We start from the raw sequence: 25,147 nt of genomic DNA, 5'->3' as shown, positions 1-25,147 counted from the left end.
TACACTTTTCTATTTCAGTTGTGAGATGGACAAGCAAGGATCCAGAATGATTTTCTCTATGCAAAATGTGCTTTTGGAAAGAGAAAGGAAAAAAAAAACCCAAAGGAGATGGGGATAGAAAAGAAGAGATTGCATGCAGAACATGAGTACCTGGATGCGAGCTTCCTGTACCCACCCAGAAGAGAGACACCCTAGTGGGCCAGCAGAAATGAAGAACACCTCTCGTGCTGCATCTCCACACGTGATTTGTTCTACTCAAATAAGAGTGAGAGTATAATGACTTTCTCAGCTGATCACTGTGCCAGCAATAAAGAAGCCATATTTTATAATGTTAGCCTTAGAACAAAAGTAAATTCAACTTTTACACTTTCATCCTAATCACTGTCACAATACAAAGATACAAAGATATGATACTTGCCTTTGTACTAACAGGGAAGTTGGAACATACTGGTTTTACACACAACAAACTTAATTGCATATTTAGATGACACCCTCCCCCCAAAAAATTGATGTGCATTTAGAATTACCCACATATCTGATTTACATTTTATTTTTTCAACTTTTCTAAGTAGGTAACACAGATGTTTTCTGAATCTGTTAATCTTCTGGCACTTATTCAGTAACTTTAAAAAAATCTTATTGATATAGACACATGATAAACATCAAAGTAAAAATGCTATGACTGTGGAATTATATTTTTTATAACTTTTCATGCATCCATACATTAGACCCTCACTTCATTTTTCTTTATCTTTTCCTGCTCTCTGCCTTTCCTGCTTGACAAGTACTTTCTTAGTAACTCTTATTTTCCTTTGTTTCTTTAACCTCAATGAGTAATTTCCCCTCTGACTGGAAAAGCCTTAGGCAGTTATTTTGATAACAGACTTCTTTGCAGTCAGTAGAGTTTTCCGTGCTCTGAACTGCTCTTAGAGGGAGCCCTAATTGACCGAGACTTGATATTGTTGAGTGTCCCTCACAGCTCATCCTTTAAAGCATAGAACATACATTAATGAGTCACTTGAAAAATAAAGTTAAGAGTTTATGAAATAGATTAAGAAACTAGAAAAAAGATTTCAGTAATTCATTTTAAATTGCTTACTCATAATTTCTTTGTATATGTATATTTTGCAGTTTATGCAAAAAGGATGCAATGATTTTTAAAAAATCAAGATGACCTAAACTTGGAAATACATTGCTGTTTAAGAGACCCTAATATAGCTAAAATTGGAGAGAAAGAGACAGGCCAGGGCTGGACTTTGGATGTCCATGAAAAAGTAAAATATGTGACATAAAAAAAAAAAGTAACTGGGAGGGATTCTATTTTTGAAAGGTGGACAGGAAATGCCTGTACTAAGAATTGACATTTGAATGGCAAAAAGAAAACAACCATGATGAGACCTAGAAGGAAAGCATTTCAAGTAGAAGAAACTGATGGCTCTAAGGATGAGAACATCTTGGAAGTCCATGAGATTAATAACCAAGGGAAGTATGGTATGACACAAGATCTGAGATGCAGGCAGGTTTCCATAGGACACATAGGTTGTCAGGTCCCATAATTAGTTGGCTAGAACACTTTGGAACTTAGGAGAGAAGACTGGCATATAGATAAAAATATAGTCATCACCTATTTACAGGTGCTACTTGAAGCCATGAGAATGAGATCATGTAAAACAAACAAAACAAAACAAAAATAAGGCAAAGAAAGGAACATGAGCAAAATTAACATTTAACAGTGAGCAAAAGAAGAGAAACCATCAATGGTGAGAAACACAATGGTCAGAAAATTAAGAAGGTGAAGGTAGGATTGCCATACCTTAGACTGAAAGGGAACAGATAGTTTCAAGAAAAAAGGAGTAATCAACAGAATTAAATGTCATGAATAACAGGTCAAAAATGTTTCGAATACAAAATAGCAAATAAGATTATTGGTGAATTTTTCTTACACAGTTTACATGAAGTGGTAGAAGAAAAATCTGATTGCAGTAGAGAGAAGAGCAAAAATGTAAATGCAATAGAATAAAAAGTAAATTAAAAGTGAAGACGTAGCCACAGCTGATTAAGACTGTTTTCCCAAGATGTTTGTTTTGGAAGAGAAAAAATATTGGACTGGGAGCATTTTTTTAATGATAGAATTATGATTATACTTCTATGTTGTGAGCAAGAAGATAATGGAAACAAAATATCAAAAAAGTAAAATAACAATAATAGCCAAGCCCAGAAGAAGACTGAAGGATCAGATTTCCTTGCCACTACCAACAACTGTTCAAGGGATTAGCTCTGAATAACAGAAATTATTTTAAACTTTGGCCATTTGAAACATCTGAAAATCTTTAGGTGGACACTTCACCCAAAAAGATATACAGATGGCAAATAAGAATATGAAAACACACCCCACATCACATGTCATCAGGGAAATGCAATTTAAAACAATGAGTACCACTATACACCTATTAGAAATGGCCAAAATCCAAAACACTGACATCAAATGCTGACCAGGATTTGTATTCCCGTCAACAAAGAATTCATTGTTGACGGGAATACAAAAGAGTAGTTTAATGGTTTCTTACATAATTAAACTTGCTCTTACCACATGACCCAGCAATCATGTTTCTTGGTATTTACACAAAGGAGTTGAAAACTGATGTCCACACATAAACCTGCATGTTCATGTTTATAGCAGCTGATTCATAATTGCCAAAACTGGGAAGCAACCGAGCTGTCTTTCAGTAGGTAAACGGATATATGAACTGTGGTACATTTAGACAATGGAATATTATTCAGCACTAAAACACAAATAATCTATCCAGCGATGACAAAATATGGAAGAATCTTAAATGCATGTTACTAAGTGAAAGAAGCTAATCTAAAAAGGCTACTTACTGTATGATTCCAACTGTATGACATTCTGGAAGGGCCAAAAGTATGGAGACAGTGAAAAGATAAGTGGTTGTCGACGGTTGACGGGAAGGAAGGATGATTAGGCGGGGCACAGATTTTTGAGCAGTGAAAATACTCTGCATGATACTATAATGATGGCTACATGCCATTATACACTTGTCCCAACCCATAGAATGTACAACACCAAGAGTGACCCCTAAACTATGGACTTCGGGTGATTATGGTGTGTCAATGTAGGCGCATCAGCTGTAACAAATGTACCACTCTGGTGAAAGATGTCGATAATGGGGGAGGCTGTGCACGTCTGGGATAGGAAGGTGTATGGAAAATCTCTACGCTCTCTCTTAATTTAGTTGTGAATCTAAAACTGTTCTAAAAAATAAAATCTGAACAAACATCACTATGTGAAAAAAACCATATATATGTCTCCAGATTTTGAAATAAAAAGGACACCAATCTCTATAGTGAAAACCCAAACAAATTATAAAACTCTGAATGATGAAATCACATTCATTGTTGTGCCAGAAACTACAGGGTTGTTAATGGCACTAAGAAGTAGGAAAGGACTTCTTGGGGTCCTTAAAATCATATCATTTATATAATCATGTACTATATGTCTATGAACTCTTTCCTTACTAGGCGTTTTACCTGCCAAATGTCCTGGTTAGTCATTTCCAATATTTCAGTCCTTCACTTTTTTTAAAACTCATACATTTAGAATATCCCTGTCCCTGATACACGTATTAAGGAAAAAAAAATTCTTTTTATATCCCTGGAAGAGTCCCTGAAAACATAGTTTCAAATGTTAAAAATGACAAAACCATCAGAAAGTAATGGAACTGACTGTTTACCTGACCCAAATTCTCACCTTTGCATAACACACTATTGGAATGAAGGTGATAAAAAAATAGCTAATTCATATACACATGATCTAGATGTTAAGGGAGCTTGCAGCTATTAAAACTTGACCAATTTTTGTGGTTAATGAAATACAGGAAAGGTTGACTGCTTGTATGATTTGTGGCTTCAAAAGTTCTACGTCTTGGTGAACTTACCGTGGTTCTGAAGAACACCAGGGTCTCAGTGTCTAATTGCTCAATGGCCTCCTGCCTTGTTATTTTTCTGATTTTTCTTTCCAGACAATCTAATATTTTAATTTTTATGAGCTATGATGCTTTGGAGTTTGTGGACCTTGGTATTCTCGATATATTGTAACAATAGCAAGGGTCTCTCATCTAATCAGAGCGTAATTCAAAAATCTTTACTGACATCAGATAGGCATAGCAGTACAAGACTTAATATATTTTGTGGAAGTATCTTAAAAATTTAGTACCGTACATTATTTTTCCAGTTTGTAGGAATGCAGCAGATGATGGAACTTGTGAACCCAGAATAATAGTATCAAAGTATTTAAAGTTTGAATACTAACTTACCAAAAATTATCTCAAAGTGAATTATAAGAGAACAGCTTTCTGTATTAAACACACATTTATGTAGTATCTACTATGTGCTAGGTATTGTTCTTAGCACTTTTCAAATATTAACGTATTTAATCATCATAACACAAGAATGAGGTAGGTACCATTATTATACTATAAATGGTGCAACTGAGGCTAAGAGAGGTTAAATAATTTGTGCAAGCTTATATTGCTAGTAAACACTGAAACCAAGATTCACACTCTGGTAACATGACTGTGGGGACAGAGCCAGGAGTGCAGTTTCCAGGTTCTCGCCCTCACACGGAAAGGTGCTGGCTCAGGGAGTGATCAAAGGGCCATCAGCTGTGGCTAGTTGGCGTCAGCTGTAACCAGTGAGCCATTGGCCACTAATATAACTGCCCTGGCTACACTAGCAGCAAAAAATGGGGGCTAGCAAGAAGATGGTGGCTGAGCTAGCAAGAGCGGATTGCAGTTAGCACGGTGGATTGCAACTAGCAAGTGAGGTGGGTTGGCAGAGAGAAGTGGACGGCAGCTTGTGGACAGTGTGGCTCCTGCTTCCTGTGTCTCCAACCCAGCCGCCAGTGAGAATATAGTGGTCTGACTCCCTTATCTATGGCTCCGTGGGTGTTCTTTTTTGGCCTCACCATATCCTGTGTTCTTATGCAGGGAGCGGGACTAGAGACCTCGCCTGACATCCTGCATGACAATGTGTCATGCAGGGCGGCCCGCGGGGTCTCAGCTCCCGCTCCCCACACAAGAACGCAGGATGTGGTGAGGCCAAAAAGGAACACCCAGTGAGCCATAGGTAGGGGAGTCACACCACTATAATCTCACTGGAGGCTGGATTCACACGACATGCGACCTGCTGTCCGCTTTTCTGCCAACCGACCGACTCTCCTCAACTCCCCTCGACTCCCCTTCACTCTCCTCCTCTCTCCTCCTCTCTCCTCTCGGTAGCTGCGGCAATTATATTGGTGGCCAATGGCTCAATGGTTACAGCTGACGGCCAACCAGCCACATCTGATGGCCATCTACTACCTGAGCCAGCACCTTTCCACATGAGGCCGAGAGCCTGGAAACTGCTCTCTGGGGCTCTGTCCCCACACAGTGACTCTAAGAGATGGTGAAATTACTAACATTCGGATGTCTTTGCTGAAACAAAGCAAAGAAGTCTTTAATCAAAGACTAGAGAGAAGCCTAGAGTGGAAGCCCCCTGGGGCTGCACGAGAGAGGCCTGACAAAGTTTTCACCTTTTTTGGGGGGGTTCTCTCTTTTAATCCCTGATGACAACATAGCATGCTGGTTCCTATCCAAAGCTCTGCCCAACACAACCAGAATTAAACCTTTTATCGACTCGCACTTCGTATAGCTAAGGCAGGCTAGCATTTTTAAAAAATGTAATTTATAATGCCAAGCATAAAAAAAGTAATTTTTTTAAAAAAGAAAGAAAATCCAAGAAACATAAAAAGTTAAGCTGATGATTCAACAATGACGGACTAACTTACCAGGTTTATAGACCCTGTTGTATCCTATATTTTTTCCTAATTAGTCTCTCTCCAAAGAACTGTAAGCCTTCCCAACTACCTGTGCTGCTACCTCACTGACGGGTTATATTGATAAGAACCACTACATTCCTTTGATTTGTCAATTGTCTATTTATGGCCTTCTAAGAAAATAAAAAGAGGATATTCTCCTCTATCACTCACCTACGTAGGAAGCTCCATTCAGTTTCTGATATGGGATTTCACGGATAGTTACCTGGCAGTACTGCAGCCACTTTGAAAGTCTACCATCTACCTAAGTTGGAGTATGTTGTCCACAATAGAATATAATGATACACAACAACTGCACAAGGATTACATGTGTATAGCAAGAGCAAACTTCCTGTTCAAAACTGTTTCCACAGTCAGGTGATAAATTATATTTTGAATTTTCCTTTTCCTATATTGAAACTTAAAATATTTTCTAGGGAAAAAATTATCTAGTAAGTAATTTCCCAAACTACAATTTTCTGAAACAAACAAACAAAAAGTAGGCTCTCAGCATTTACAACCCGAAAGCAAAAAAATTACATCTACTACTGAATGTGCTACATTTTTATTAAATGTGCTCATAAAAATATTTTATACTAAAATCTGTAGTAATGCAGACAAATCTATGAACTGCATCAATTAAAAGAAATGGGACATATCCATTGTGTCTAAGGAATATGTGGCATCACATAATTCTCAATGTATTTTTGCCTCTATGGAATTACATAATATAAACAACATTTTGGCATAAATTCATCAAAAACACGGGCAAATTTTCACTATAATATCTTTTATTCACTATCATAGCTTATTCATGTATATAGCAAGATTTTTATAACTAAGAGGTGACATTTTATTTTGCATAGCTTAGCAATGCATTAATATATTCACTTTTATTTTTTAAATGTACATATATTTCACAATACTTTAAAAATAGGAGTATATACAAATAATTTAAAATTCTCAGTGCATGCATTAAATGACCTTAACATTTAGATTTAATATTCTATTGGTTCCAACCCCCAAATTGGAGAGAATGTGAACAAACTCAAAAATGCCTTCCTTTAAAGGCAAACTTCAAGAAAAACTCAAAGTTTTCTGCATAACAATAGCACAATGGTTTTTAAAATTATATCTGGAAGATCCCCCACACGGTAAACTTGAGGGTCCTAACTTGACGTGCCTAAAATATGGTCAAGGGTTGAAGCAAAGAAGAGAAGTTTTGGTGATAAATTGTCAGGTAGCTGTAAATTGCTTTAATTTCCTGTGGACAGATTATGGTTAGGGAAAATTTATACAAGTCCTCAAACCAGTGCTGGCATTTGCATATCAAGGATCATTGTGAATTTTGAGGAATAAACACAATCATTGCAAGCAGCTAATAAACTATTATGCTGAGAAAACAGAGACATTTTTTTGTTGCCTGTTATCAAAGACCAATACCACTGGTGGTACAGGATTTTGTATATATACATTAAAAAAATTAGAATAAAGAGACCAAAAAGAATTGGAAATAGGATTTCCAAATGCAAAATACAGACTTACTGGTACATGCCATGGAAGGTGGGTCTTTTTCAGCTCGGAAGTAACCCTTTTCACACTGACAGACAGAAGTTGCTTCCATGTAGGTTAAACTGTGTGGAGGGCATTTAGAACATTTTGTGTTCCCAGCAAATGCTTTATAGAATCCTGGTCTGCAAGCTGTAAAAACAGGAAAAACATTTTGTTTTTTTTTGTATTATTGCTAGAGTTCTTTTATTTGTACATGTGCAACATTTCAATTTAAACACACTTTGGATCTCAGAGTTCAGTGTCCTGAATACACAGAGAAGTCAATATATGTTAACATTAATGAGTTAAATTATTCAAAATTAGTAACACAACAGTGACTTCCCATTTTACCTGAGGTTGCTAATTTTAAAAGTCATCCCTGCAACTTACACAAATAGTGGTGGTTACCGAAGTGTGGGGATACTCATAACTGGCAACAGGGAAATGGCCTGGTGTAGTTCTGGGAGACGGTATTAAATAACATTGAATCACACTGTTTAACATGTATTTTGTTCCATTTCTATCTCATTCCTAATGAGCACTCAAGGAGAACGTCCCAGTGTGGCGCTAGTGTATTTTTAATACCTTTCTTAAGGACTGAAAAAATGAAAATAAAATAACAAAATGAGACCTGGCCTGATGTACAGAGATCTTACTTAGCAAGCAAGATCTAGCCATAGTTTGATAACGTTGCTTTATTTTTATCATGTTTATTTTTATTTTCTATGGCAAACAACTGTAGACCCCAATAAGAATATGCCTGCCAAGAAGGACTTCCTGTGGTTAATCGGGGCCAAATTTATAACCAGAGGCCACTGTTTACAGAGTCCTCTCATGCACGCTGAGAAAAGCCACAGACTGGGCTGCTAAGCCTGCTGCACTGTGCTCCTGCCACCTGAGTAGACCCTTTTAAGAGAGCTCATAAGATCAAAATTCGACCAATAGGACTGAGACTTTCCACATCCAATCGGAACTGTATAGCTATACCTTCATTTGCATCTTTGCCAACTAATTAGAGTGGCTCCACCCTGACTAATCAGGACAATGCTATTTGGACAAATCATACTGAGGATTTGAAGTTATCATTTGAATAAAAATGGACCATTTAGGAACCAGGGGTGGAAACTTCCCTCTATATAAGTCAGCCTCTCTGTCTTGTTGGGTCACATTTTCAGTTTCCACTGAAGACTTTGTTTCCCCTGCTGAAGTTTTAACACTGGAGCAGAGAAGTCACACAAGAGCAAAGTGGAGCTGTCTCCTGTGAGCTGAGCTGTGACACAGGAGCTGTGACACTGGAGCCTGCTTGTCCAGGCCACCTCACCCAAGCTGTTTCAGGGCCAAGCAGTTTCAAAATTGAGCTGTTTTCATTGAATAAAGTCTCCCCCCTTCACCGCACCCCAAATCTGGTATTGTTGACAATTCTTGTTGGTATTGTCAGTGATGAAATTTTGTTCACATAATTTTTTTATTTATTATATTGAAATAAATTCACTTTAAAATTTTGAATTAGTTAAAGAGTGGGTAGACAAAATATTAAGTAATTAAGGTATATGTGCTATATACATACAGCAAAATCATAAAAATGGTATGCAAGTAACTAAATTTTCATAGAAAATCATGAACATAAAATGCAAATGAGGAAAGTTATGCAATGAAAAGTGTTATTGAAACTCATTTTCTCTTTGCCTAAATCTATGCTGTCATTTTCAGTGTGCATTTTCACAGAAATGGAAAACCTAGCAAAAGGGATCCTATGCTAAGTGTGGATCCAATGTTATGAATGTTAGGGGGCTTAGTTGTTTCTGGTCTTAAAGAAACCATTGCTGGCCATGTTCTAAATTAACCTGTTATACAAAATGAAGGAAGAGTAATTTTCCAGTGACCTAGATTATGTTAAAAATGTTCAAACAAACTATCCAATATATTTTCACAAAATGCTCTAATTAAAAATAGACAAAAATCCTAATTCAACAATAAACAATCTTCTGCTTATATATTTAGGATAGAAAGAAAAAAATGCCATTTAATTTCTTGAGGTAATTTTAATTCCTAACTAAATGAGTCCCAATAAAACAACTATGTTTCTCTAGGTACATATGTTGATGAATGTTTGTATAGATCTAAATGACTGACATTCTATTGATACTAGTAATATATCAGGCATCACTGACTATTTCTTCTAGTAGGCATAAACAATGAAGCACACACAAACACACACGCATGTTAAAAGCATGCTAGTTTTGATAGCTTATGTTTGATTTTATGTAAATACTTTTTATAAATGACCAAGTAATTCAAGAGAAGTAAAATTATAATTTGATTATTCAATATCTATAAGCTGTGAGTGGTGGTACATAACAACAGTCTCTTCTCTAACTTTCTAATAAATTAATTATAGTACTATTATGACTAATCAAAAAAACTCTGTATCATCAAAATATTTCTCTAAACTTGTCAAAATGCAGAGTACATAAACAATATGTAGTTACCCCACTAACATTTTCTTAAATAAAATAGTCTTTAAAAATATTTAATTTCTAAATGTAATCTTAAGACAATAATTACAAGACAATGTATCATAAACTATTCAATAAATCCAGTTTATATATATTTTGTCAGTAAAATCATTATTTTCTACTTAATTATGCAGTTTAAAATAACTGAATATATTCCATAGGATATATTTGTAATACTTTGCCAATCAGTTTAAAATGTTGCACTTAACTTGAAATTTAAACATTTTTATCTGATCTATTACAATATTTATAAATCTAATAAACCAATCAATTTATAGAGTATGTACACATTTAAATAGGGCATTTGCATTCTGTGCATTCAATGTTATTTTAAATATAATTTAAATGTTATCATAAAGGTCTCTTAAGTCAGTTTTTGGAAATAAAGACCATTTAAAATAATAAACTTATTAGAAATATGTATGCTATAGGACTATACTAAACATTTGGTGGAGAGAAACACTGTATGATATAACTTGCTTGTGGACTCTAAAAAACAAACAAAAAACACCAAACTCAGAAAAAGAGATGAGATTTGTGATAACCAGAAGGAAGGGTGAGAAGAAAGAGGAATTAGAGAAAGGTGGTCTCTAACTTCCAGTTATAAGATAAATAAGTAGTAAGGATGAAATATACAATGTGATCACTAGAGTTAATATTGCTATATGATACATAGGAAAGTTGAGAGAGTAGATTCCAAGAGTTCTTATAAAGAAAATTGTTTTCTTTTTCTTGGATCTACCTATATGAGATGATGGGGGTTAATTAAACCTATTGGGATAATATTTCCACAATATATATAAGTCAAATCATCATGCTGTACACATTAAACCTTTACAGTAAATCATATGAATTATTTTTTAATAAAACTGGAAAAAATTAAAAATAAAAATTTATTATAAGTACCGCATAAAATGTGTAAGACACATAGACAGCTACAGATATTTTGTTTTGTTATCAGCCATTCAAATCTCATCCATAAACATTGTTTAGCATATGAAGTAGCAACTTCTAACTTAATTTTGTGCAGCAAAGTATTATTTTATTTATTTCCTTTGGTAACTAAAACAAGAATTTAAATAATTTTTTATATGAATAGTTTTGAGCTAATTTGCCACCTCCTTTTAGAATCCTCTTAGAGTGTCTGGAACATATCTTAAAATAGAATAGCTTAGTTATACTCAAACTGTTCTTGAGAACATCCTGATAACTGGTCTCTCAGCATTCATTTTTGCCCACTTTAATATATTCTGGAGACAGAGTAATCTTCTAAACCTGCTCTGTCCAATAGTAATATAAAATGAGACATATATACACATTTTTTATTGTAGTAGCCACATTAAAAATCTAAAAGAAATAGTTATAATTAAGTTTAGTAATACATTTTAACTTAACTCAATATATCCAAAACATTGTCATTTCAATGTTATCAAGCTTTTGAAATGCTTTACATTAGAGTTTTTTGGAATGTTTTTCTAGTAAGTATTTGAAACCCGTTATATATTTAACATTAACAGCACATAACAGTTCAAACTAGCCACCTTTTAAGTGCCCAATAAGTTCATGTAGTTAGCGGTTACCATATTGGATAGAGCAATTTTGAACACGTAAATGTGTTCATTACATTCTTGTTTAAAAAAAAAAAATGATGACTTCCCATCATTATTACTGTTAAAGTTTAAAATATTTACCTTGGATTACAAAGTCACCCAGGGGTTTGCCTTGCCTACAGTTCCAACCACATCAGATAAAGTCGCTCCCTTCTCACACTCCTTCTGTTAAGGTTTTGCCCTTCTACAGTCTAGTTTCAGCCCAAAAGGCAGTGATCTCGGTAGAACATACATCAGACCTTGTTACCACTGGGCTCAGAGCCTTCCAATGGCTTTCCATCCTCCTAGGGTAAAACCAATTGCCCTATTAACTGCCTACCAAGCACTGACCCCATGCACTGTGACCCTGCTTTTCATCTTCTGTCTCTTTTTCTATCAGGTACACTGCTCCAGACACTCTGGCCTCCTTTAGAATCTTGGACACCCAAAGAATGTTCCTGCTGATGGGCCTTTAGCACTTGCTCTTACCCTGCTCTCTACATGGTTTGCTCCCTCCTTTACATCAGATCTTTGTTCAAGTGTTATCATATTAATGAAGCCTTCCCATGTTAATGAAGATTCTCTTTCTGAAATTGCAATTCCCACTAGATCCAACCATAGTATTCCATATTACCCTCCACTCTTTTTTCTGTCTCCAAAGAACTTAACATCTAACACTCGATATGTTTAATTTTTCAAGTGATGTCCCCCTAAATGTATGCTCTGTTAGGGCAGGGAGTTTTGTTTTGTTTACATACGTGTATCCAGAGCCTAGGACAGTGCCAGGCATCACTTGGCCCTCAGTGAGCATCTGGAGAATGGATTGCTGAGTAATTCCTTTAATTTCTATGAGCTCATTATGCTCTTTTGTCTGTTTAGCCTTTTTCTCTGTTGAAAAATCACTTCTCTTCATTCCTCCTGCCCTCTATTCCCCACACTCGTCTTGCTAACTACTGGTCATCTTTCAAGCCTCACTTCTTTTGGAAAGCCATCCCTGACTTCCTAGAACAGTTTATTTTCTCCAAGCACCTGTGCCATTCCCATGTTAGTTATCCCTCAGCAATTACTTGTTTAATGCCTATAAGAGCCACAAGGACAGGCTGGCACAGTGCTTTTGGGAAGTAGGTGTGCAGTGCATATTTGTTTCACTGAAATGGACACTGTGTAAGTACTTTGCTAATTAAATACCTGCAGAGGATGATGCCGTTCTACTCAGTGAACGTTCTGATCATGGCATAATTCATCTTATTATAAATTTATAGTTTTAATCAATAAGGGAAGGGATAGAAGTAGTAAAGATCTTAAAAGTGATTCATCTAGACCTCATAAATAATCATTCTAATATTGCAAGGTGACTGGCTGTTTAAAAAAAAACTTTCTAATTAAAATTATTATCCATGTGAATTCAGATTTTTTTTCCCTTGGTGGAGATAAAGAATTTTATTACATGTTGGAGGTAACTTTATGAACATACATTATATGACTTTTTGGCCAATGCTTAAAAACAATATGCTAAATTTTGGAATTCATGTTTCTAGAGATTTATTTATTTTTTAATTTTTATTAAATTTATTGGGATGACATTGGTTAGTGAAATTATATAGGTTTCAAGTGCACAATTCTATACTATATCATCTATATATTGCATTTGGATGATTGTTTTAATTTCCTTACTGTTGATTGCTCTATTTAGATTTTCCAGTTCTTCCTGATTGAGGCTAGGGAGGTTATAAATTTCTAAGAACTTGTCCATTTCCTCTAGGTTATTGAATTTTGTAACATACAGCCTTTCACACTATTCATGTATGATCCATTGTGTCCCTGTGGTATCTGTCGTAACCTCCTCTTTTATTTCTGATTTTATTTGTGTCTTTTCTCCTTTTTCCTTAGTGAGTCTAGTCAGGGGTTTGCCAATTTTATTAATCATTTCAAAGATCCAGATCTTTGCTGCACTGATTTTTTTTTCACTATTGTTGTTTTGTTCTCTATTTCATTTAATTGTGTTCTAATTTTTATTATTTTCTTTCTTCTGCTGACTTTAGGTTTCATTTGTTCTTCTAGTTCTTTAAGATGTAATGTTAGGTTGTTTATTTGGGATTTTTCTTGTTTCTTCAAATAGGCCTGTAATAATACAAATTCCTCTTTTATTAGTGCTTTCACAGCATCCCAATAATTTTGATATGTTATAATTTCATTCTCACTTTGTTCTACGTATCTTTTGATCTCTCCTTTTATTTCTTCTTTAACCCATCATTCTTTGTTAGCATGTGGTTTAATCTCCACATATTTGTGGTTTTTTTCCCAGTTCCTTTTTGCAGTTGATCTCCAATTTCAAAGCTTGTATTTGGAGAATATGCTTGGTATGATTTCAGTCTTCTTAAATTTGTTCAGCCTAGTGTAGTGTCCCAACTTATGGTGTACCCTTGAGAATGTTCCATGTGCACTAGAAAAGAAGGTATAGTCTGGTGTTTTGGAATGAAAGCATCTGTAAATGTCAATTACATGGTCTAATGTGTCATTTAAAGCTATATTTCCTAATCGGTTTTCTGTTAGGATGATCTATCCCTAGCTCTCTATGGTGTATTTAGGTCCCCAACTAAAATTGTGTTTTTGTCAGTTTCTCTCTTTAGTTCTGCTATTAGTTGCTTTGTATATTTTGGTGCTCTCTGATTGGGAGCATATATATTTATAAGGGTTATATCTTCTTGCTGTATTGTCCCCTTTATCAGTATGAAATGTCCTTCTTTGTCTTTTGCTAACCTTTTTTATCTTGAAGTTTGTTTTGTTAGATATAAGTATGACTATACCCACTTTTCTCTGGATGCCACTGGCTTGGACAATTGTTTTCCACCCTTACACTTTGAGTCTATAATTGCCCTTGCAGCTCTGATGTGTCCGTTGAAGGCAGCCTATGGTTGGGTTTTATTTTTTAATCTAATCCACTACTCTGTGACTTTTTATTGGTGAGTAAGTCCATTTACATTTAGGGTGATGATTGTTATATGAGGATTTTTTATAGCTATTTTATCTTCTGTTTTCTGGTAGCTCGGTGTCTCCATTGTTTCTTTGCCTTTGTGTTTCTGTGCATTATTTTAGTTTGGTGGTATTCTATAATTTTTTTCATTTATGTTCTCCCTTTTTTTTATGTTATATGTGTCTCAATTCTGGATTTTTTTTTGAGTGTTTACCATTAAGTTTATGTAAAAGATAGTTTCATATATACAGTAGTCCTTTTTCTTCAGCTTGAATCTTATCTCCATTTTCCTTTGCAAATTCAGACCTTCATCGCATTCCCATTTTATGATTTTGTTGTCACACATTATCCCTATTTATGCTGTGAGTTCATTTCCGAGTTGCAGTAGCAAATTATCTTCTTTTTCTTTTTTATATTTTATCTTCTTTAAACTTTATGCTATATTCAAGTGTAGAGTACCCAATTCTGAGTAGAGGTTGCCATTTCCTGCTTCTGTCTGTCTGTTGCCTTCTTACTCATAATTTTGTACACTTCTGAGTTTTTGTTTCAGGCAGAATAGTGCAAATACAAATTGGATATTAGTGTTGCAGCTCCCTAGGCTATTCCTGATTTCAAATATTTGTGTACATCAAAATTGCCTTTGAAAGCCTTAAAAATTTGAATGTATAACATATATTTGAATTCTAAAATGACTACTTTATTTTAATATTAGAGTTTGGAATATTATTTTAATTAAAAATTAAGTCTATGCTGTTAAAAATATTAGAAAACTGTTGTTCCAGGCAGTAACATTCTTTTTATATAGCACACATAATTGGTATACAGCATGAACTTCTTTTACTTTAATCACATTAAATTATGACTATTGTTTCACATTATCACCTCAACTTCTTTAAATACACAAGCCAGACATGAGCCTTCCCATTCTTACATCCACAATGCTTAGCATATTGCAAGTATATTTTTTATAAATGCTTAAAAATTTGTATGAGTGAATGAATAAATGATTACTTCACTGATATCTAATATGAGATTACAACACTGTAAATAGAATGATCACTCTATACATCCTTTCAGTTAGTAGACTTAGGTTTTGTTTGTTTGTATTTTTATTAAAATGGGATATCAGTACCTATTTCTTGAGAACTTTTAAATTGCGCTTTTGTGCATCCTCTTTCTCTATTTCTTTCTTATTTACCTGTTTCTAGGGTAAATAAGCTTCATTTCCAAAAAACAAACCACCCATGATGAGAATATTTTCCAACACATGTCAGTACTGCACAGAATACATTTTTTTTCTAAAAACTCACAATGTTGTAAGAAAGTACTCTAACCTTTCACCTAGTAATCCATGTAATTAATGCTAATCATTATTTTATCTTTTAATAACATGTGAATTTAAATACCACAGTTACTTTAATTGGCATTCCTACTTTCTACTACTGTCCATATTTTATTCATGTTTTTATTGGCCATTTGGTTATACTTATGTACAAATTGCCTTTTAGGCCTTTCTTCTTTTTCAATTGGTTACTTGTCATTTCTGTAGAGAACAATCCCGCACTTCCTTTCAAGTAGGTGGAATAGGTTTATTTCTGGATTCTCATTTCTATTTCCTTGGTCTGTGGGTCTGCTTTTCTGCCAGTACAAGACAAGTAATAACAAGCGGTTGGAGAGGTTGTGGAGAAAAAGGAACCCTCATAGACTGTAGTAGCAATGTAAATTGGTGCAGCCACTATGGATAAAACTATGGAGTCTCCTTACAAAATTAAGAGTAGAATTACTATATGACCCAGGAATCCATCTTTTGAGTATCTACCCAAAAAAATCTGAAAACTTTTATCTGTAAAGATATATGTACCCCTATGTTCATTGCAGCATTATTTACAGTGGCCAAGACACGCAAAGTGTTCTTTGATTGATAATTGGATAAAGAAGATGTGATATATATATAAAATAGACTATTACTTGGCCACAAGAAAAGATGAAATACAGCTACTTGCTACAATGTGTATGGATTTCGAGATTATCAAGCTAAGCAAAATAAGTCAGAGAGAAAAAGTCGAGAACTATATGACTTCATTCATATGTGGATGGATGTAAAATTGAAAATGACAAAGAAACAAAACTCATAGAAATAGACAATAGTTTAATGGTTACCAGAGTGTAAGGGAAGTGAGAGAGGGTGATAGAAGAGGGTGAAGGGGATCAAATATATGATGATGGAAAGCGATCTGGGTGTTGAGCACACAATGTTATATATAGATGATGTATTATAGAATTGTACACTTGAAACCTGTATAATTTGACTAACCAATGTCACCCTAATACATTTAATAAAAATTAATTTAAAAAACGACGGTGGAGTAGGTAAATGCTATGCTTGCCTTCTCCCACAACCACACCAAAATTACAACTAAACTGCAAAACAGCCATCATTGAGAACAGCCTGAACTCTAGCTGAACAGCAGTTTTATCCTATAACTAAGGATATACAGAAGAAGCCATGTAGAGAAAGGTAGGAGGACCAGAGATGAGAACAGGGGCGACCCAGGTGAGTTGGTTAAAAATCAAGGGATATCTTGGCTGTGGAGGTCCCCCCTGAGGAAAGAGAGTTTCCACTTCCACACCAGGCTTCCAAGCACAGGGTTCTGGTGCTGGGAAGAGAAGTCCCTATAACTTCAGGCTGTAAAAATCAATGGAGACATGGCTGAGTGGGACAAATGGTGGCTGAAGTCCTAGACACTCTTCTTAAAGGTCCCATGCATGGATTTACTTGCTGATGGACTCACTTGCTCTGGGCTCCAGTGGTGAGGAAGCAACTTGAAAGGCGCCATGGATATACAGGTAGAAATTGAATTGGCTGGCTTCAGGTCAAGGGCTGGAGGGGAAGCTTTCTCCCAGATGGAAGTGCTGGCAGAAGCCATTTTTACTTTGTTGTGTCCTCCCACATCCAGTCTACATGTGCCAGCAGGCACCATATCTGAGTCTTCTAATACCCTTCACTCAGCCCTGGTGATTCCCTGAGACCCTGCCCCACCCAACTTGTGGGCCCACCCAAGCTGCTTCCAGTGACTTTTCCAAACAAATGGCCTGTCTTGGCTCACCCTGCAGACATTCCTAAAATTTCACAAAGGTTCACAAACCCAAAAAAAGCAGCATCCAACTTTGGTGTGCCCTGTACCTCTTGCTAAGCAGCCTCAACAAATATTTAGAAATATTTGTGAAATGATTTCTTGATTTTTTTGTTGCCATGTACCTACTGATAATAGTAGCAAGAATGTTAAAAGAATAAATACACTGTAATTTGGTAATAGTGGATCTATAAAATGAAAAGTATATAAATATTCTCATAAAATTAGATTATAATATATAATCTAAGTTAAAATATAGTTTTCTATTTCAAAAGTTTGAGGGATGATTGCAAAATATGGTGAATGTTTACATTTAAAAAAATTATTACAGTAAAGGACAAAATGCCATAAATATCCCTCAAAATGCTCCCCCTTGCTTTGAATACACTTATCCCATCGTTCTTGCCACTTTCTGAAGCAGTTCTGGAAGTTCTCTTTCATGAGTGTCTTTAGTTGCATTGTCATTGTTGCCTTGATGTCTTCTAATCTGTTCAAAACATTTACCTTTCATGGTCATTTTGAGTTTGGGGAAGAACCAGAAGCTGCGTGGTGCTAGATGTGGTGAATAAGGTGGATGAATACACACCATAATGTTTTTATTTGACAGAAATTGCCATACCAGAAGCTATGTGTGACAGGGAGCCTTTCCGTTGTGCTCACAAAATATGGTGAATGCCATCCAACAGAAAGGCAGGGACATTCAATACAGGAAATGGTGTGTGGAACTTTAGTAACTGTGTGACAAGTTTCAACTTGTTCAGTGCAGTTAGTCACGTGTGAGCTACGATTGAGAGAAAGTGTGTTTTAAAATGTGCTGTTAATCATCCTTCATCATGACAATGCTCTGTGTCACACATCGCTTCTGGTATATGGCCATTTCTGTCAATAAAAACATTGTGGTGTGTCCTCATTCTTTGTGTGTCCTCACCTTATTCATTGGATCTGGCATAGTGTGACTTCCGGCTCTTCCCCAAAGTAAAAATGATTCAGGACATCAAGGCAGCCATGACAGCACAATTAAAGACACTCATGAAAGAGTACTTCCAGAACTGCTTCAGAAAGTGGCAGAACAATGGGATCAGTGTATTCAAAGAGAGGGGGAGTTTTATGAGGTGGATTAATGGCAATGTGTCTTTTACCATAATAATTTTTTTAAATTTAAACATTCACTGTATTTTTGATCACAAAATGTTTATGTAATTGCTTAAATAACAATAAAGGATACACATATTATAAAGGTCAAAGTAATTTTTACAGAAAAGCATGTGTTAAAAGCACATGCAATATGAGTATAGTTATTGAAATACCAATAATAGTAATAAAGTACACACCTTGTAATATGATTTCCCTTACAGATGTTTGAAATATTATTGTCTTCAGAAAATTGAAGTCTCTGGGTATTGAGTCAAATACAGTTGGAAAGTACTTACACACACACACACATTTTGTTTCTGCTAAAACAAAATCAAGAAGTGTATCCCTATTGTACACATACTTTATTTTAAAAATTGAATGGCTAGGCTATATATTGCTAGCAATGGTTTTTAGATTAATTTTTATTATCAGAGAACTCTAAGACAAAGGACCATGAGAAATCCTAGTTGGCATATCATGCTGTTCTCATCACTTGATGAAATGATGAAATCATTCAATGATTAAATGTTTAAATCATTCTCATTATTGGATGAAATATTAAACTGTGTCTTGTGTGACAGGAACTGATATTAATATAATTGAATGCCTTTACCTAATCAATGTTCAATAATCTGTAAGTTCAGATAAACCTCTGATGTGTCAGCAAAATATATGATCTACATCTTTCTCAAAATATTGGAATTCACAAAATTTAAGAAATCGGGATAGGCAGTACCATTATTGTTTTCCTAGATGCTGTTCTGTAGTTATAAAAATTAAATTTTGTCATCATGTAAGCAGAGAAGGCAGGGAAGATTAGAGAATTAAAAAATTAACAGAAAAGGGAAAAAAAAACACCCTAAAACCTAAGGATAAGTAAACATAAATATTGTGTTTCTTCAGAAAAATCTATTAATAACAACGCAAGGAAAATATCAAGACCAAATACAAGTTTATTAATAATTGTGGATTATGCTTCAAAATATTCAACCTAACCTTCCTTGCTGGGGGGCTACTATAAAATCCACATGAGATAATGTATATATAGTGTTCTGCTACTAATTCCAGTTTCTCACTGCCACTAAATAAATATTTAAGTGGACTTCCTCTTGAATAAGAAAACAGAAAAACAATCAGACCCAAAAGAATATACTGCTGGTTATATGACTTTCATCCTAAAGAATCAGAGGAAGGGGCTTTGGTTCTGGAAAGTATAGAATAAGCACACTGCTTCCTCTTTCTCCTGCTTATCTATAAACTCTGGGCAGAATACCCCCAGCAGATATTTTGAGGACTCTGAAAAAGTCAATAGAAGCCGGACTATTGGAGACCAAAGTCTGAAGTACTACTGACTTCCTTACTCCCCGGTCCCCCAAACCAACACTTGATCTGTACCGAATAGACTGGACTGAATAGACTGAAGAGCTAAAGTGGAACCAGGTCACAGACAGAGCTCACCTTAACTGTGGAAGTGGGAAATGGAACTCCTAATAGGAGAGAATAGGAGAGAATCTGGAAATCCCTCTTCTTTCTCTCTCTCTCTCTCTCCCCTTCTTTCCCTCCCTCCCTCTCTCTCTCCCTTTCTTTGCCCCCCTCTGTTTTCTCATGCCCAGACTTCAAGCATTCATGTAGTGGTGGTGGCCCATAATGGGAGTTCAGAGCCACAATTCTTAAGAAGGGAAAACTTCTTTTTCCTTCCCTTGAAACTGGTTCTGAGTGGGTGGAATCAACCTCCATTACATTTCTTTTCTAACTGGCCTTCTCTCCCTTGGCCCTTAATGCAGATCTAGTTGCAGAAGTCCACAGCAGAGTAGAATAAATAAAGCCCCAGCCAGCCTTCTAGCCAAGAGACATTAGAGAAGAGTCATAAGGAACTAGAAAGTACAGGGAAGAACATGGAGAGAAAGGAGCTTTGGAAAGCAATCCCTTACACTTGTGTAAAAACTCCTGGGCCAAACTGCATATATGTGGATCTGATCCCATTTGATATATCAAAGACTTTCAGTACTGACCCAAAAGATCACTGCCAGGTCTCAGACTAGCAGTGAGGTGTTAAACTTTTGGTTATGTAAAGAAGAGAACATCAACCTAGAAACTATGTACTGGGATTTTTTTTTTCTGGTTTTTGTTTCTTTGTTTTTACTATGTAACACAATAACATAAACAGGGATATATACTGGCTATCCCATGTAAGTAGCCATTAGCAAGCATAAAATGGATATAATAGATCTTAGTTTTATCTTCCACCATTTTTTCTCATTTATGGATTCATTATTAATATGTTAAAGATAATCAGAAAAAAACACATTCATTGAAGACACGGACAAGTGTTACAGACAGGGAATTATTTGGAATATAGTCAGAAATACTTTAGTAGTCTGAGGCTGGTGACATGCAAAGTTAAAATCCTAAAGCTGTTTCTAGTGTTAGAGTTAGGTAAGTGATTTTATTCTGGAGTTAAGGTATGAAGACCAAAAGATACATATTAGTAGTTTGCAGGATTAGACCCCATTTTAATTTTTATTACTACTTTCAATACAATCTGATAATAATCCTGGCACAACATGAAAAGCTAACAGTGTTTTTTTTCTATATAGATCACTTTTTATGTGTTCCAAAAATTGATCTTCTAAAGTAATTTGTATTTAATTTGGTGCTCTCAGGTATGTTTTACTCAACCAAACTTCAGCCTACATTAATACTACTTCTTTTATATTTAGCACTGCTTTTAAAAAAAATGTAATGTTGAATCTGTCATCATATTTTCAGGTACAATGAAATAAAATGCTATTTAACAGTTTATCCCCTAATCAGAGATTCTTATTCCTATTTCACTATTTTTTCTACACATCCAGTAATGGCAGTTTCTAATGTTTTCTTTCAATATTTCTTTGTTGCATACTCCTTAAACCAGAGTAAATTAGTTTTTATGAATAAATAAAACCATTTACTAAGAGAAAACACCCAATGATTTACTATAAGATACATTAGTAATAATAGCTACAGCAAAACCATTTATAAATGTTGAGCAATCAGAATGAGCCAGAAACTGTGCAAAGCATTTGAATACAATTTTTCAGTTATTCTTACAAACATTAGTTACCAAGAATAATAAAGAATACGGTCTTTGGAACTAGATGACATGGCTTTGAGTTCTGTTTCTGTATTTTACTAACTCTTGTCACTTGAAGCAACTTATTTTTCTGTGAATCATTTTTTCTCATCTGTAAAATGCGGATAAATGATAGAACCTAACTTAGAAGTTGTGAGGATTTCATGAATTAATATGTATAATGTGATCAGAATGGGGGCCTAACATTGTATTATTTAGATGTGGAAACTGAAGTTAAGTGATGTTAAGTAACTTGCTATGGCAGATTGTGTTTTCCAAAAAGGGCCTCAAACAATATATCCCACTCTACATACATCATAAAAAGGTGATAGAGCTGCTGTCTGTTCTGCGATGCTTCCTTTTAGAAGTTAGCCACCATGCCCAGGGGAAGTCCAAGCAGCATGGAGAGGCCCGTGTGGAGAATTGAGGCCCTTGGCCCACAGCTCTGGCCGAGCTCCCTGATGACAGCCAGCACCACCTGCTAGCCAGGTGCGGAAACTCAGGGATATGGTCCTCCAGGCCCAGTGGAGCCACCTCAGCTGATGCTGATGAACTGTACTTGCTGAACCTTGCCCAGATTACAGATTTATAAACAAAATAAGTTACTGTTGTGCTCTAAGTCACTAAGTTTTTTTGAGGGGTGGCATTTTCTTATGCAGCACTGAGTACCTGGAACACTTGCTCAAGGTCATACGTAGGAAAGCCAAAAGTTAAGGCCTATGTCCATTCTAATCCATAATCTAAGTTCTCACCATGGAGTCCGTTGGTTACCCATTGTTTTTGGAACAGCATGACTACTTTGTAATCTAGAGCAGTGGAATGAACCACAACTTTTAAAGGACAGTTGGTGATAGTATTTTGGTTACAAATAACTGTTGTAATAAAAGAACACTCTATTGTGAGATTTAATTGACAGATACGGTCTTAACTAATGATTTCTAAGTTCTCTTAGATACTTTCTTTTCTGTAAAAAGCAAAAGAAATATAACTTTATTCAGATCATTAGAAATAAAAATGTATTCCACAATTTTTATTTCAGGAAAAAATGCTTTATGTAATCACCTCATTTCATGGAAAAACCAAGCAAGATATTTTATCTTTCAACATACGATTGAAGAACAGATTCATCATAAAATGTTTGTATGCATGATTTGAACATTTTCACCAAACTCATTGATCACTGTTCAAAAGTCTCATGTACTCTGACAACTCAGTAAAGTTAGACAACTGTATCTTCTGCTAGCTTAGCAACAAATTTACAATCCATTCTTCAATCCGACAATTGTGAATGTCCTGTGGTCATCTATTGGTGGCATTTTTGTAGCTGAATTGTGCAAAAAAACTAATGTAAAAGTTATTGAATTGTATACTATAAAATCTTACTAATAAGAAAAGCATAAACTTTCTTTTTATGGAGTTACGAAATATTGATAATGGATATAATCATCACAACTTATTGTCCACTACAAATTGGTGTTTCTCAAACATTATTCTATTTAAGTCTTATAAAATCAGTGATGTAGGTATTAATATCTTCATTTCACAAATGAGAAGATAAAGCCCCTAACAGTTGTTCAAGGTCACAGAGATGATATATGAACAAGGCAGGATTTGAAGCCAGACCTCTGTGATTCCTTAGCTCAAAATATAGGACATATCTTGTTGTTATACAAATATATATGCATATACATAAACATGCGCATATATATATATATATATATATATATGTTAAATATATGAAGATATCTCTGGGGATACTTATGCATATTTATCTCTTCCTCTGTAACCTTTCATTGCAATTATCATCTGTGTTCTGTCTTTTGACACGTTATTTCTTACTTTCATATAAAAAGACATGTATTTTCAATTACATTGCAAATTACTTAAAAATAAGTTTTCTGTATATGCCATTGCACTGGGAGAATACTGAAGACACCGCGGAGGCTCAAATATAAGCTGCATGGATTCCCTACATACATAATTAATATAGTCAAAATTATGTGAGAATGTGACAGAATAAAGCTTAGCAAAATATTCACCTTCTGCTTTTCTTAAAAATTGTAAAGATAAAATACTACATTATGACTTAAAATTTCTAAATTTCTTCACTGAATGTATTGTCCCCATAAACAAGTATTCAGATAATATCTCTTCCTATTTTCCAGAGTAGCTTGAAATGATTACTTACTCATATATCATTGGTTGAAATGTGAATGGATCCTTCCTATATATTGCTGCAATAAGGAGCCCTCTATTTTACAGTTCAACTGGAATGCTTGAATATCCATAATGATACTTTGAATTTCACTTTGTATTCAGTATCAGTATTAATATTTGCATGTTGAATGGCAACTAACGCTATTACTAAACAGTAGTTTATTTACCATATTTCTATTAATATTTTTAAGTAGCTTTCCAAAACCTAGGTTTACATTTCATTGGAATGTTCCATAAATATTGAATTGAAGCAAACTTGAACAGCATCTTTTACCCAGTACAAGGGAAGTACCTATATTGATACAGCACAGTTTGGATGTGACAGATTCTCATGGATCACAAGGGCACACTCAAGGGTGAAATGTTGTATGTGGCAATAAGAGACACTCAAGATTCAGAATATCTAATGCATTTCTTGCAATAGCTCTATATGGCTATGTGATCAGCAGAAATTAGGATGTGAAGCTTTTACACATGATGTGTCTCATCAGAATATGGTTTCTTGATTTGGCTCATATCTAGTTCCACACATGCAGAACCATTAATGCTATTGGCCTGAGCTTGAATTTCCCAATGACTATTTTACACTCAGGCAGATCTGTAAGCTAGTGCTTGGATAATCCAATTTGCATGTCAAGCAGGATCCTCTCTCATAAAATCAGTTATAGCATTTCATGAACTCATAGTAACTGTTTCTATTAAAAAACCTAGAACAAAGAGGCAGTTTTCTATTATAGAGCTTTAAATCCCATTAATCAGAAGCTATGTGCATACTACCATTTTGTGAAAGTCTTTTGTGTAAATATTTTGTATATGTATGTATAAATAGCTCAAACACAGTGGAACAATTCTTAGCAGACCTTCCTCTGTAATATATTTTATACATTTGTATATCAGAGTTCCTTAAATTGGGATGCACTCTAGATACTAAGGTAAAACAGGCCATGGGCCCAAAACAACTGCATTATGAACATATACCAAATTGTTTGTCTCTTCTCTCATCCAAGCGCACATTGCACATGCCTCCATTATAGCAGGTATTTGTTTTGTA

General features: G+C 35.0%; 1 protein-coding gene across 1 annotated transcript in view; it reads right to left on the bottom strand.

Annotated features, from left to right (window-relative positions):
- Positions 1–25,147, bottom strand: part of EPHA6 (EPH receptor A6) — an 869,632-nt gene that overhangs the window by 504,137 nt on the left and 340,348 nt on the right. The window contains 1 exon segment of the mRNA XM_033122487.1: positions 7,415–7,570. Within this exon segment, the coding sequence (XP_032978378.1) occupies positions 7,415–7,570 (156 nt within the window).

The sequence above is a fragment of the Rhinolophus ferrumequinum genome, chromosome 2, assembly GCF_004115265.2.
Source record: "Rhinolophus ferrumequinum isolate MPI-CBG mRhiFer1 chromosome 2, mRhiFer1_v1.p, whole genome shotgun sequence".
Classification (NCBI taxonomy): domain Eukaryota; kingdom Metazoa; phylum Chordata; class Mammalia; order Chiroptera; family Rhinolophidae; genus Rhinolophus; species Rhinolophus ferrumequinum.
This window is presented reverse-complemented; position numbering and strand designations above follow the sequence as displayed.